Genomic DNA, 14,855 nt, shown 5'->3' on the forward strand with positions numbered 1-14,855 from the left:
CACGTGGACAAAGAATGTTTCAGACCATAAAACTGGGGCTACCTTCCTTCCCAACGGTCACGCCCATCGCACCTGTGAGCGCTGTCAGGGGCTGGCGGAGATTTACGGCGGAGCGCGGTAAAATCACTTCTCCCCAGACCCGGGCACCTCTGATAAGGCCGGCTCAGCCCGGCCGGGCCCGCCCCGCCCCTCTGGCTCCCAGGCCTTACCGATCGAGATTTCCTGCGCGAAGGCCAGCGAGATGAGCAGCAGCGGCAGCCCCACGGCGATGCACGTGACCATCTTGTCCACGGCCAGCTCCAGCCGAAGCCCCTTGAACTTGAGGTCCGAGGGCTCCTTCAGCAAGAAGTCCGAGAATACGTACTCGGTGGCCAGGTGGGCGATGGCCATGGCTGTGGCGCGCTGGGCTCGGCCAGGCAGGGCCTGGAGGGTAGGCCCTGGTACCGCCGGCGTCGGGAGCGCTGCGCGGCGCCTTCAACCTGTCATCGGCCAAACCTGCGGCTTTCGCTTTCCCTTTGCCGGCTCCCCAGTTGCTCCTACATCCCACCAGACTCTGTGTCTCGATGCGTACGGCTCTCAGCGACGCACAGCGCCGAAGCTGCCTCCGCGGGCGCCTGGGCGCACGAGCTCTCGCGCTCGCTCCTCCGCCGCCCGAGGGGCGCGGACACGCCCCCGCGCGCTCGCCGCCGCAGGTCCCTGGGACGCGCGCGCCACCCGGGCTCCGCGCCTGTCCCGCGCGCCGGCAAGCGCGGGAACCAACCACGGAACAAAGCGCTTCCCTCCCGCCCAGGCCCCTCCTCTCCGCCCCAGCAGCCAGAGCTCCTCTGGGGAGGCTCCTGCGCTCTCGGCGCGCTCTGCAGCGCTCTTCCGGAACCATGAGGGGGACTAAGTATCCAGGAGCGTGGGGTTTCCGGAAATCGCGGTGACGCGGGGCGGGGTGGGCGCGGCAGCATCGCGCGACCCTGAGATCTACCTGCGCGAAGGGATCTTCCCACCGAGCGAGCGGTACCTCTGAAAATCCTCGAGCCGATCCCATCCTCATTCTCCCACTTCCTGGCACCGGAGAGTTTTGAAATCGGCCCCTTTCTGGAAGAGGCCCCTTATCCTGTGGATAGGATGGCCCCCTTTTATGCCCCACTCTCTTTCTACCTGGCGGAATCAGGTTAAAAGGAGCTGCAAACGCTTCAAAAAGCAACGAGTGCCATAAAAGCCAATAGAGCTGTGTAGACAGCGTGTGTTGAAGAGGGAGCACTGGCCCCTTCCAGGAGCTCTGCGTGACAAGGAGGTTCTGCGGGGTCAGTGGTAGTGAGCCCTGTGATAACTAGGTCTCAGGCCTCCATTATCGCCGCTCGGTCTGCGCTGCTTCTCTTGCTCTCCCAATCAGAGCCTTGGTCCAGGAGCCAGCGGCGGAGTGTCCGCGGGTGAAGTGGGTGGTGAAGGGGAGAACTACTCCTGAACCACTTAGAGAAAGTGGATGCTGACAAATAGACGAGAGATGCTCTAATCAACAGCCTTTGGAGCAGACAGGACCTTTAAACGTGAGGACTCCTTGGGCTGGACTGGGCTGCCTTCTCTTCTCTTTGTATGCGGGCGGGTCCATACATGCAAGCCTGTTCTATATTTTCTCAGCTCCTACGTGTAGATCTCCACCCTGGCCTGCCCTCCGAGCACGCATCCAAGGGCCTACACAACTCTTCGCTTGGATGGCTCACAGGACTTTAGTCTCATAATGGCCAGGACTGCAAGCTTCATCTTCCTCTCAACCGATAGTCCTCTTCCCCATCTTGCTAATGCACTGCCATCCACCCATAGGCCTGTTGAGGAGGGGGAAACCTCTCCCTCTTGAGTTCTTATGGCTGGACTAATAATAAAATTGTCAGGAGACCTGACTGACAGGAGAAAAAACAATTTAATATGTCCATATGGGGATCATTAAAATGATGTTCAGAGGGTAAAGGAGGCAAGCAACTTATATATATATCTTTTTACACAAAGACAATACATTTGTGAGGAATTGACAGGACAAAGAAACTTAGGTTTGGGATGTGTAGTTAGTTGTAATTAGTGAGGAACTGAGGTAGTAAATTGGTAAATCTAACAAGGTTTGTTTACATGGGCCTCTCGGCCCTGAATTCCCTAGCTCTGGCAGTAAGGATGTCTCTATCTCCTCCTCCTACAGGGAGGGTACCTTTCATATGGGAGATGTATTTCCTGCTTTCAGAAGGAACAGAGAGAGGACGATCGAAATTTTGCTTTATAAGTCAAAACGAGTAAACTTAATTCAAAAGAATCAACATGCCATTGTGGGATGTTTTGGGGTAGCCTGCCCTGGGCCCCAACATGCCCAAGCCAGAAACATGGAATGCCCTATTTAACGCTTCCATCTCTCCCAGCTGCCGTAATCAATTTCTAAATTCTCTTGCTTCTCTTTCCTAAATGTAGAAAATCTGACAGTGTTTCTCCACCTACACTGCCAATACCCCCATTCATCCTCTCTCCTAACCACGTACAGGGTTGTACCCCCTAGGCCCACAAGCCATTCTCCCCCACAGCTGCCAGAGGGAGCTTTTGAAAGCTCCAATCTGATCATATCACTCCCCTACTTAAAGCGTACATTGTTTTTAGAATAAAATTCAAATTTTTTAGCATGGCCACTGCCTACCTCGCCAGCTTCCCCTTCAGTTCTTCAAGTTAGCCAGGCCCCTTGCCACCTCCAGGCCTTCCCTTGCCCAAAGCACTCCCACCCGCTGTAGCCTCTTTGCCTGGCCCACTCTTATTCACCCTCCTGATCTCGGCTGCATGTCACTTCCCCAGGAAAGTCTTCTCTCATGATACTAAACCAGATTAGCCCCTTTATTGAATATTCTTGTGATACTGGCACTACCAGTTACCAGCTGTGGGCCTTGGAAAAGTTACTTGACCCTCCTGTGCCTCAGTTTTCTGATCTGCAAAGTGGTTCTATCTCTTAGGATTGTGATAAGGATCAAATGAGTTAATGTGTGCACAGTGCTTAGGACAGTGCTTTGCAACTGTTGAGTGTTGTGTAAATGTTATCTGGTACTGTTGCCCTCTTTCTCCTTCTTAATGATAATCGCAAATATAATTCAACTAGTATTTGTTTAACTGTTCATTTATTTAATGTTTGTCTTGCCATTTTTATGGTAAGCTTCGTGTGGGCAGGTCCATGTCCATGTATACCATTCTTGTCTCCAACACTTACCACAAATGCCTGGCACACGGTAGGTATTTTAATTAATATTTATTAAATGTCTGAAGGAATCTGAAAATATTTCACCATGAAAATTGTTTAAAAACAAGTGGCCCAAATTGCACTCATTTATCCATACATTCAAGGCATAGTAGAGGCCAGTGATGGACCAGTTCTGGGTTCGATGGATGGGGAAGCAAAGATGAAGTGGACATAATCCATTTTCTCAAAGACTTCATGGCTTAGTAAGAGAAATAAGGCATGTGCACAATTAACTATAATACAAGTTAGAAGGGGTGAGTAATATTGTGAAAGGTGGGGTGTGCCAAGGTGGAGGTGTATAGAAAGAGGGGGGCCTGGGACGATGAGTCAATTTGTGGCAGGCAGAGCTGAGACAAGAGCTTTCTAGGAGTGAATGAAAGCATGGACCATGTTTCCCTTCTCTCCTTGTCAAAATCTACAACAGGCTTAAAGGTCCCCTCTTCTGGAAGCCTTCCAGGATCCCCCTGCCCACCTTCTGCCCCACTCTCTCCCTCAGCACTTCCTTCCTCTGGTCTAGCATTTAGCTCATTTGCCTTGTGCAATGGTTGATTGCATGTCTGCTTTCTCATTAGGTATCAAGTTCCTCTGAGCATCTGGATGGAATTTTAGCAGTTTTGTAAATTGCCCTCAACTCTGGAAGAGTTTTGTACGTTTAGCCGGAAGTCAATCTATGTTTGTTGAATTTACAATAAAGGCAAGAAAGAGAACCTGTCAGGAAATGGGAGGTAGAGACATCTGACACTGGTGTGGGCAAGATGAAGGCGAGGGAGTCAAAGATGAAAAGGTTGGGGCCAGAGAACTTAATTTGGACTTTTTTTCCAGCAGGCATTACGGAATTTTTGGAGAGGAGTAATACAAATAGACTGTGCTTTAAAAAGATTAATCTTCCATTCACACATAGAGTGGATCAGAATGCGGGGCCAAGTGAGAGGCTGTCGAAATTGTCCATGTGAGAAGTAATGCGAGTCCAAACAGGGGTGCTGTCTCTGAGGACAGAGAGAAATGGAACAGAAGACAGTGGTAATTAAGGGAGCCATTCTTCCTGCTGCAAAAACCAGATCAACCTGACATGCGTCAAGGTTCTTTGGGAGGAAACGAGAAAGCAAGAGCCTGGGTTCAACTCCTGGATTTGCCACCTACTTGCTGTGTGACCAAGGATATGTCGCTGAAAATCTCTAAGCCTCAATTTCCTCATTTGCCAAATAGGGATAATACTGCCTACCTCATCGGGTTGTTCTGAGGGTTACGTGTGATAACATAGGTAACAGTGCCTGCCACATCACAAGCACTTAGCGTTTGATAACTGTCATTACCAACCTCAGGAGTTTAAGGTGTCACATGAGAGTGTATATAACATTGCCTTTTAAAAAAATAGACTTTAATTTTTAGAACAGTTTTAGATTTATAGAAAAAGTGAGCAGATGGTACAGAGAGTTCTCATATACCCCCACTCCTGCACCCGGTTTCGAAGCCACCAGAAATCGCATCATGGTTCTTGATGTTGACAACAGCAGATTGGGATGGGGAGGCAGGGCACACTGGATTGGAAACCGTTGGAATGAGGGATGCATGGGGTGAAGTGATACAGGCAGCAAGTGGACAGTGCTTTAAGTTCTGCTATCAAAGGAACAGTGAAGCTGGGTTCGAGGGGGTTATGGAGTTAAGGACAATGGCTCTTCATTTGTTTTCTATTTCTAATGGTGGGTATTGCTGATGACGTTGTCGGGAAAGTGGGAGAATTCCCACCCACCGCTTTTCCTTACGGTTCTTACGGCTGGTCAAATAATCAAAGAGGCAGGTTAGCAAGAGAAAAATCAAACAAAGTTTAATAGCATGTATACATGGGAGAAACCCAGAAGAAACTGAGTAACTCGGCCATCTGGCTAAGTCCACCTGTTTAAGTATCCTCAGCTACAGACAAGGAGGGCATAGTGATCTGGGACTTCAAAGCGGAAGAAGACAATGTACATACAGATGGAATGCAAATGTTTGTTCAACAGGTTTTGCTAGGCCCAAAAAATGGGTTTGTTGGTGTCCTTTTATCACACCTATTTTACATCATACTATAGCTATCACATGATATGAGCTCCTTCCTGAAACAGGCCTTTAGGCAGTTTGCAGGGTGGGGGTGGGGGGGCGGATCGGATGCTCTTCCTGAGTCTTTTGAGCCTTTATTGTCTTCAGCTGGAAATAGTCTGCATGCTAAAGTGGCACATCTTGGGGTGGCCTGCCCTGAACCCTGTCAGTGTCATGCAGGAGGGAAAACTGATAACTGAGGGAATGAAGTCCTTGAGAAAGCAAGAAGGGATGAGGTCCAGAGCCAAGTGAGGGACTGGCCCTGCTAGGAGCAGAACCTTCTTCTGTTGTAACCAGAGGAAAAGATATATGTAAATATGGTTGATTTCCTCAAAGGAGTGAGGCTGAGAATGTGGAAGTGTGGTACACTTGAGCAAACAATGTTTGAGGACAGTCATGTTATTTATGGAGATGTACTGTTAGTTTGTTTCATTTCCTCTAGCAGGTATAACTAGAATAGTTGCTAAATATCTAAGAGAAAATTCTCTAGCCAACTCCCTGCCCCAGGTCTAGCGATAGGTAATTTCTGGTGGAAAAAAAAAGACATGCAAATCGCCATCTTAAAATATGTGAAACTTTATTACAAAGAGAAGTGGTGTAATCAAACTACTTTGTGGTTTCATTTTCATTAAAAAAATAAACTAAGAGAAAAGGAAAAAACTAACAACTAAATAATTTATTGTCTAAGTGAGTTATAAATAAGGCATTTATGATAATTATTATGATGAAATTATACAGCCTACACATGTATGAAAACTGTAGAGTACATACTACAAAATTGCATTATCAGTGGTTAGCAGGCTGGGATCATCCTTTGGGTACCCTGTTTGATATGACATTCAAGCAAACTATGAACATAACTATTAGCATTCACATCTTGTTTTACATAAGACTATAGCTTCTATCAAATTACCTGTTTCCCCTCACCAAGATGAAAATGAGAAGGTATGAAAGGTCCCTCCACCAGAGTATTTATTAGGTCCTAATCATTCACCTGGATATCCAAATGATCAACTGCTAAGGCAGATATACTAATAGCACTCATCTGGCATCGGCATTGGCATTGGCATTGGCATTCCAGGGCAACTTGCCCTGAGCTAGGGCAATTTCTGAGTCTAGTAATAAACAATATTGCTTTTATCAATCTTACATCTAACATTTAGGCTTGCATACAGACAGTATGAATTGCCTCGTAATGGGGTTAGTTGTTCAATATTTTATTTTTGCATTTGAGCCTTGAAAACTGTAATCAAATCTTCAAAGCTGATTTAATGGTTTAAAAAATTGCCATTGGGACGCTCTTTTTTTAGCCTTTTCTTTTTTTTCCCCTCCTCCAAAAAGGGCTATGTCTTTAAGAGGCATGGAATTGAGGATTTTGTGAAATTCCTGCTGACCCAACTGGTCAGCTGCATTGATGAATTCTTCCTGGTGTTTTTCACATGGTGAGACTGTTTTTATTTCATAGAAGATGGAATCTTGGAAAGATCTCCCTAACTATGAAGCATCAGACTCAAGATTCAAGCCCAGACTTGCCTCCTGCAAGGCGTCCCTCCCTCTTAGAAGCTCCTGCTAAACTCTCAGGGAGTCTGACTCACCGTGGGAGAGCCGAGCCCGCTGTTTCACAGATTCCAGCCCTCCACATTCTGAAACACAGATACGAATTCACTAGTTGATTTGAGAAAATACAAACATTGCCAAGGAAACATATTGTAAAAATATATAACATGAAGTGAGTCATAAACATTCAAGTATCTCTACAGGTTTGCATGCAAACAGCAGCAATTTAAAAAAATGCTTATCACTTTGCCTTTTGTTGCAAACAGTGCACAGGCTCTTTCTATTAAAGGGGAAAAGGCCAAGAGAGTTGGCTAAAGCCTCCAGAAAATTCATTTGGTTAAATTCCATCAGCAGATACTGATTTAGACATTTCCATGCACTCCTCAGAAAGTTATTTTCCCTGGAATAACTAAGGGAAGCATTTTACATAACAGTGCTGAAAACTCAGTGCCGTTAGATGTCTGAGGCAGTATAAACTCTTTCCCAAAGGTGTCCATCTAGAAACCATCTAGAAATGGTTGGCTAAGGAAGCACTGTCTAATCTAAGAATTACGAAAGATGGAAACTAAAGGCATCCTTCAGAGGGTCTCCCCACTTCAGCGAATTCATTCAGAGAACAGACTGAGCCTGTTTTCTCAGTCATGCCTGTTCTCCTCTTTCTGTATTTTATACCTGAGAATTATTCACAGCCCATTTAAAAATAAATAAATAAAAGCAAATCGCTTTGATTGTGTCCCAGAGCATCAGAGCCTGGTCCAGGATACAGTGTGAGCCTTCCTCGGTGAACGATGTCTTGTCCAGTTTCCCTGGTGAGGAAGACCAGTCCGTTCACAGAGCATCCGTGGGGAGCGCGCAGGACTGGACTTCCCGGTATGCTGCCCGCATCCTCGCAGAGTGCAGTCTGAGGGAGAGAATCACCGTGGAGATCAGGAGGAGGAGTCCAATGATGAAAAGGATGACCAAGGCTGCTTTGGCTCCTCTAGGACCCAGATTCTTGCCAAAGAAATAGAGCTGCTCCTTGCCAGATTCTTCTGTGAAAAGAACAAGTGAGGTGTCAGGCCTCTGCCTTTCCCTGGGGGGTGAACACTGACCATTCACCTGCAGGATTCGGGGAGGGATCATTACCATTGGAGGGCACCGTGGCCGGCTGTGATGCTCCTCCAGGAGACTTGGTGGAGTAAGGAATCCGGTTATCTGGACAAAGAAGACAAATTGATTGTTTTATAAACAACAGAAGTCAAAGTGGATTCTTTTCATGGCATGAGTTGTTTCAAGAATTATGTCATTTCACCAGTGAGGACTTTATCCCATCAGTATCTGCAAGTCTTCCTTGGATTCCCACTATGGTACTCTTCAGAGCAGTACACATGCTGTTCCTGTCCCATCCACCTTTCAAGCTTCTGCTGACCCCTTAAGATCCATCTGAAGCATTATGGCCTCTATGGAATCTTGGCTCATATCCCCAAACTATTAACCATTGCCTCCTACTGCTGCCATTGAATCCTGTACACTGCACTCTATTTTGGCAAGTATCATATTCTATCATAGTTATTATTTATATATCTGTCTCTCTTACTTGAATCTGAGCTCCTGATGGGGTCTCTCCTGCCTCCTGTTTTCAGGGTCTATAGGAAGGCTGGGCTATCACCTAGCATCACTGACAGACAATAGTACCTATGTTCCGAAGGACCGTATAGGTTGTCTCCATGCCAGCATGGATGTGGTCAGACACGTGACAATGTAATAGCCATGTCCCTGGGTGATCTGCAAACAGTTCGATGGTTTGGAATGTCCCGGGAAAGAGATCATACACATCTTCTCGGTACGATTTATCTATCTGTATAAGGAAGGAAAAAATAAAGAGCAGAAATCAATCAAATCAAGAATAGAAACATAGCAGAGATAAATCATAGAAACCAAAAGCTGGTTCTTTGAACAGATCAATAAAATTGATAATCCTTATGGTAGCCAGCCTCCACAATGGCCCCCAATGATTCTCACCTGCTGGTATCCATAACCTTTGTAGTCCCCTCCTACATTCTGTGAGGGTTGGTCTGTGAGACCAATAACATATGGCAGAAGTGATGGCATTCTACTTCCAAGAATCTTAGGCTCTCTCTCTCTTGATTTCTCTTCTTGGATCACTCGCTCTGGGGGAAGCCAGCTCCCACGCCATACCCACATGTTGAGGAACTGAAGCCTCTAGTGAATAGCCCTGTGAGTGAGTTTGGAAGTGGATCCTCTAGCCCCAGTCAAACCTGATGACTGCAGCTCCAGCTCACATATTGATTGCAGCCTCATGAAAGATGCTGAATCAGAACCAACTAGCTAGACTACTCCCAGGTTCCCAACTCAGAGAAATTGTAAGATAATAAGTGTTTGTTGCTTTAGGCCACTAAGTTTTGGAGTAATTTGTTATGCAGCAATAGATAACTAATACAAACCTCTAGACAAACTGAAAAAAGACACAAACTACAAAAATCAGGAATGAAAGAGAGGATATCACTAAGACCTTATAGACATTAAAAAGGATAATAAAGCAATATTATGAGCAACTGTTTATCAATGAATTCTACAACTTGAATCGATGAATTTGTTAGGATGAAAACCGCTGAAGATCACTATTCAGGTTATCTATTAAAGAAACTGAAATTATATCTATTAAAGGAACTGAAATTGTTTTAAGACCTTCCGACAAATTAAACTCCAGGTCCAGATGGCTTCATTGGCAAATGCTACCAAACATTTAAAGAAGAAATAATACCAATTCTAAGTAAACTCTTCCAGAAAATGGAAGAGGGAGGAATACCAACTCATTTTATGAGGCCAGCATTACCCTGATACAAAAACCAGACAAATACTTTACAAGAAAAGAAAGCTACAACCAATATTCTTCATGAACACAGATGCAAAATTCCTTAACACTAGCAAATTGAATCCAGCAATATATAAAAAGAATAATGCATCATGGCAACTGGTGTTTGTCATTATGGTTCAACATTTTTCTCAAAGCTGGTTGTCAAAGCCGGGTCAACATTTGAAAATCAATCATTGTAATTTACCAGTGTACTAAAGAAAATCATCTATAGACTAAAGAAGAGAAATATGATAATCTCAATAGATGCAGAAGAAGCCTTTGATAGTATTTAGCATCTGTTCATGATAAAAAAAGAAAACCCTCAGCAAACCAAGAATAGAAGGAAACTTCCTCAACTTGGTAATAGGATCTACTAAAAACCGACAGCAAACTTTAAATTCAATGGTGAATGACGATGCATTCCCCCTAAGATTAAGAATAAGGCAAGGATGTCCACTTTCACCACTTATATTCAACAGTATAGTAGAGGTCTTAGCCATCGCAATAAGGCAAGAAATAAAAGGCATACTATTTGAAAATAAAAAAATAAAATGTCTCTATTCACAGGCAACATTATTGTCTACGTAGGAAACCATCCCCCCAAAATCTACAAAAAAGCTCCTAGAAGTAGTTTAGCAGAGTTGTGGGATACAAGATCAATTATGCAAAAATCAATTATATTTGTCAATGAGCAATTAGAAATTGTCAATGAGCAATTAGAAATTGAAATGAAAACAGTATCATTTACACTATCACCAAAACCCATAATATACTTAGGTAATAATCTAACAAAATCTATGCAAGATTTGTATGCTGAAAACTATAAAACACTATGAAAGAAATAAAAAAAAATCTAAAAAATAGTCAGATATGCCATGATCATAGATTGGAATGCTCAATATTGTTAAGATATCAATTCTTCCCTAAACCAATGTATAGAGTCAATGCCATTCCAATCACAACCCCAGCAGGAAGATTTGTGTGTGTGTGTGAGGAAGATTGGCCTTTAGCTAACATTCCTTGATGTTATGTGGGATGCCACCACAGCATGGCTTGATGAGCAGTACTAGGTCCATGCCTGGGATGTGAACCTGTCAACCCCAGGCCCCTGAAGCAGATGACATGAACTTAACCACTACGCCACTAGGCCGGCCCCATGAAGGAATTTTTAAATCAAAATCAACAAGCTGTTTCTAAAATTTATATAGGAAGGCAAAGATCTATAATAGTTAAAACTATCACCACCTGATTTCAGGACAGTGTGGCATTCAAGAAAGGACAAACATATAGATCAATGTATCAGATTAGAGAGCCCAGAAGTAGGCCACATATATATGATCATTATGATTTTGACACCATGGGAGAAAGGGTAGTCTTTTCAATGTATGGTGATGGAGGGAACAATTGGACATCTATATGCAAAAAATAAACCTTGTACAATATATGTAAATTATCTGGATCAGAGGCCTAAATATAAAACCTAAAACTATAAAACTTCTAGAAGAAAACCTTTGTGACCTTAAGTTAGGCAAAAAATTCTTACATATGACACCACAAGCATGATCCATAAAGTTGGACTTCATCAAAATTAAGAATTTCTGCTTTTTGAAAGATAATGTTAAGGGAACAAAAAGGTAAACCAGAGACTGGGAGCAAATATTTATAGAGCACATAGCTGGTAAAGGATTTATATCCAGAATAGATTAAGCCCTCAAACTCAACAATAAGGAAATAAACAACCCAATTAAAAAATGGGCATAGAATTTGGACACTACACCAAAGAAGGTTTACAGATGGCAGATGGTAAATAAACACATGAAAAGATGCCAATATCATTAGCCATTAGGAAAATGCAAATAAAAAATGAGATACCACTACACACTTAACATGATGGCAAAGCAAAAATAAAATAAAAATGGAAAATACCAAGTGCCAATGTGGATGTGTAATAAGTGGCATTCTCATGCATTTCTGGTGGAAATGCAAAATGGTCTGCGGAAAATCATTTGGCAGTTTCTCGTAACGTTAAGCATACACTTACCACATGGCCTACCAGTCTAACTCCTAGGTATTTTCTCAAAGGAAATGAAAACTTAGGTTCACACAAAAACACGTACACAAATGTTTATAATGACTTTACTGTAATAACCAAAAGCTGGAAACAATCTAAATGTCCTTCAACTGGGGAATGAATAACCAGGCTGTAATATGTATATCCGTAGAACGGAATACTACTCAACAATCAAATGGAACAAACTATTGATACACACAACAGGATGGATGCAATTCAAATGCCTACACTAAATGAAACAAGCCAGATTCAAAATGCTACAGACTGTACGATTCTATTTACGTGACATTTCAGAAAAAGGCAAAACTGTTGAAACAGAAAACAGATCAGTGGTTGCCAGGGGTTAAGCATGGGGAAGCAGCTCGCTCTAGAGGGTGCAATGGGGACAGTTTAGGGGGTGATAGAGGTGTTCTATATTGTGATCAGTGTTGGTTACATCACTGTATGTGCTGATCAAAACAGACCTGTACACTAAACAGGGTGAATTTTATTCCATGTAAATTATACTTTATTTTTTAAGTTTGTATGGATAGGAAATAATTTTGTATGTATATACAATAATTTTTATAATTTCATATAAAATAATTTTTATAATTTTATTAGATTTTAATATAAGTTTTTAAATGTAGGTGGAAAAGTCAAGTTCTGAAAAGCAGCATAGCCATCTAATATGTGAAAATATAATCATTGCAGGCTAATACTTTGTGTCTTAAACTATGTTGAATTCAATATACAGAGAGGAAAAGATATTAGATGTTTTATTAAAGTTACTGTTTATTCCTGTATAACTAGAAAAAGACCAATGCAGGTTTTCCCCACAGATAAGATGTGATTATTCTTTTCTAGTCTACTTCCTTGTAGACTGCACTGAGCACCTGAGATGACAGACTATTTGGACCTTATGCCTGGAGATTCTGAATCAGCAGGTCTAGGGTGGGGCCTGGCAATCTGTTTCTTAAGCAGCTCCCCAGGTGCCTGTCTATGCAGCCAGCACTACCCATATGGTACAGCTTGATGCTAGAAAGGCAGGAGGCTGCACATGGTCTGGCCTAGCTCACTAGGGCAAAAGTCAAGATAAAGTTTTCGGCTCAAGCCAAAGCTTGAAATATCTCCTTTACTAGATAGGGCTATTCTGTTGGCTAATCACATAGAAAAGAAAGGGAAATGGAAAGGGAAAGAAAAAAAGGAAGGGAGAAGAAAAGAGACAAAATACTATGGGTGTTTGCATATACAATATTAACAGCATAATCGAGAGTGGTCAGAATTATCCCCATGTAACTGGTGAGAAAACTCTCATCTGAAGCTTGGAGAGTTTTCTACAAGCACAATAAATATATGTACATATTAAGCAATATATACCAGGAGAAAGGCATAACCACATTATTCTATTCCATTCTCTAAGATGAACCATCACCCCTCACAAGGCTTATTGTCAAATAACTCTCTTATTTCACAGTGGAAATGCATTGAATCTATTAGTTGAAAGTCTTCCCCAAAGCATGTTCCTTATACTTACTTTGAAAAGAAAGCTCTCAGCATGATAATGGATGGTATGTATGTCCACTTCACTTCCCATTCCTATCAAGTACCAGTTTGTCATTGTACCTTCATTCATGATGAGGCCATGAAGATTCCCAAAAATCTTTCCATTAATAGCTAGAAAGGTGAAAAGAAAATAACCTTTGATTAGTGAGAAGACACCCATTACTTAATCTGGTTTTAGAAATGGTTCCAGAAGATCTCTAGGTCACCAATATTTTCATTTGCTGGATAAACATGTAAAAATCTCACTCACATTTACCAATGTCCCCACCATTCTAAACCCCAAATTCAGATTACTAAGAAATCCTTGTTTATTTGGCACATTCTATGAAGTGGATTACAGACTCGTTTGTAAAGAAGCCAGGTTTATACCATTCAACTGATGAGCGGACTAAAGGACAGAGAATCAAGTTCATATAAATAAAAATTGAATGAGTTAGAAGCTATTTCCTTAATATTTCACTTTCTGAGAACTAGTTTGGAGCAAGTTCTTGAGCCTGGCTGAATCTCCAGAAGAAGGAAATTTTCACATAGGCTGAACCCATGACCTTACAATGACCAAACCAAGCTCAAGCTGGGTTGACACGATGGGTCTCTCACTTCTCTGGTTTCTACTAACTTTTTATTTTGTGCATCATGACACAACCAAGTGAGTTACATTCATTAAAAAAAGAGAGCATACTAAAAAACTTTTGGGAGAAGAAAGCAAAATTGATAAGGGAAAGAGTAGCTGAATCAGAGATCAGGCTATTATATTCTTTTTTTTTTTTTTTTTTTTTGGACAAAGATTAGCCATGAGCTAACATCTGCTGCCAATCCTCCTCTTTTTGCTGAGGAAGACTGGCCCTGAGTTAACATCCGTGCCCATCTTCCTCTACTTTATATGTGGGACACCTGCCACAACATGGCTTACCAAGTGGTGCCATGTCCGCACCCAGGATCCAAACCAGCAAAACCCAGGCTGCCAAAGTGGAACATGTGAACTTAACCACTGCACCACCAGGCTGGCCCCAGGCTATTATATTCTAATCAATGTTAGCAGTTAACTAGCTTTGTGACCTTGGGAAAGGCCTATCTTTCTGTATACTTTTGGTCAAAAGTAGATATTGGCGAGAGAGTATAGATTTTTCAATTAGAACACGTTACTCTCACTTTAAAAAAACTGCCTTAAAATACATAGAATTAAATAACATAGACACATTAAAATAGAAATTTTGTAATGGAGGCAGCTGAAACTCTAAAAAAAGAAACCAAACAAATTCTGGAGATGAAGAACACAATGAATGAGATAAAAAAAAAAAAAATCTAGAAACCTTCAAAAACAGAGCTGACATTATGGAGGATAGAATTAGTAATTTAGAGGACAGAAATATAGAAATGCTTCAGGTGGAGGAGAGAGAACTAAGAAAAAAAATAAAGAAATTCTTTGAGAAATATCTGACTTAACTAGAAATACAACATAAGGATTATAAGTATTCCAGAGGGAAAATTGAGGGAGAAAG

The 14,855-nt window shown here is 42.4% G+C and overlaps 2 protein-coding genes across 3 annotated transcripts in view; both read right to left on the minus strand.

Annotated features, from left to right (window-relative positions):
- Positions 1–654, minus strand: part of PANX1 (pannexin 1) — a 47,314-nt gene extending 46,660 nt beyond the window's left edge. Inside the window, exon 1 of the mRNA XM_014835414.3 lies at positions 210–654. Coding sequence (XP_014690900.2) covers positions 210–390 — 181 coding nt within the window. The 5' untranslated portion in view covers positions 391–654. The remainder of the gene's footprint in view (positions 1–209) is intronic.
- Positions 655–5,888: 5,234 nt separating this feature from the next.
- HEPHL1 (hephaestin like 1) overlaps positions 5,889–14,855 on the minus strand; it is a 77,185-nt gene continuing 68,218 nt past the window's right edge. Inside the window, exons 17-20 of one of the 2 annotated variants that reach the window (XM_014835418.3) lie at positions 13,328–13,467; positions 8,558–8,720; positions 8,009–8,077; positions 5,889–7,914 (exon numbers count right to left, since the gene is read on the minus strand). In XM_014835418.3, coding sequence (XP_014690904.1) covers positions 7,712–7,914; positions 8,009–8,077; positions 8,558–8,720; positions 13,328–13,467 — 575 coding nt within the window. In that variant the 3' untranslated portion in view covers positions 5,889–7,711. The remainder of the gene's footprint in view (positions 7,915–8,008; positions 8,078–8,557; positions 8,721–13,327; positions 13,468–14,855) is intronic. The other variant, XM_070490434.1, reaches the window with a different exon arrangement.

Source organism: Equus asinus, chromosome 20 (assembly GCF_041296235.1).
Source record: "Equus asinus isolate D_3611 breed Donkey chromosome 20, EquAss-T2T_v2, whole genome shotgun sequence".
In the NCBI taxonomy this organism is placed as follows: Eukaryota; Metazoa; Chordata; class Mammalia; order Perissodactyla; family Equidae; genus Equus; species Equus asinus.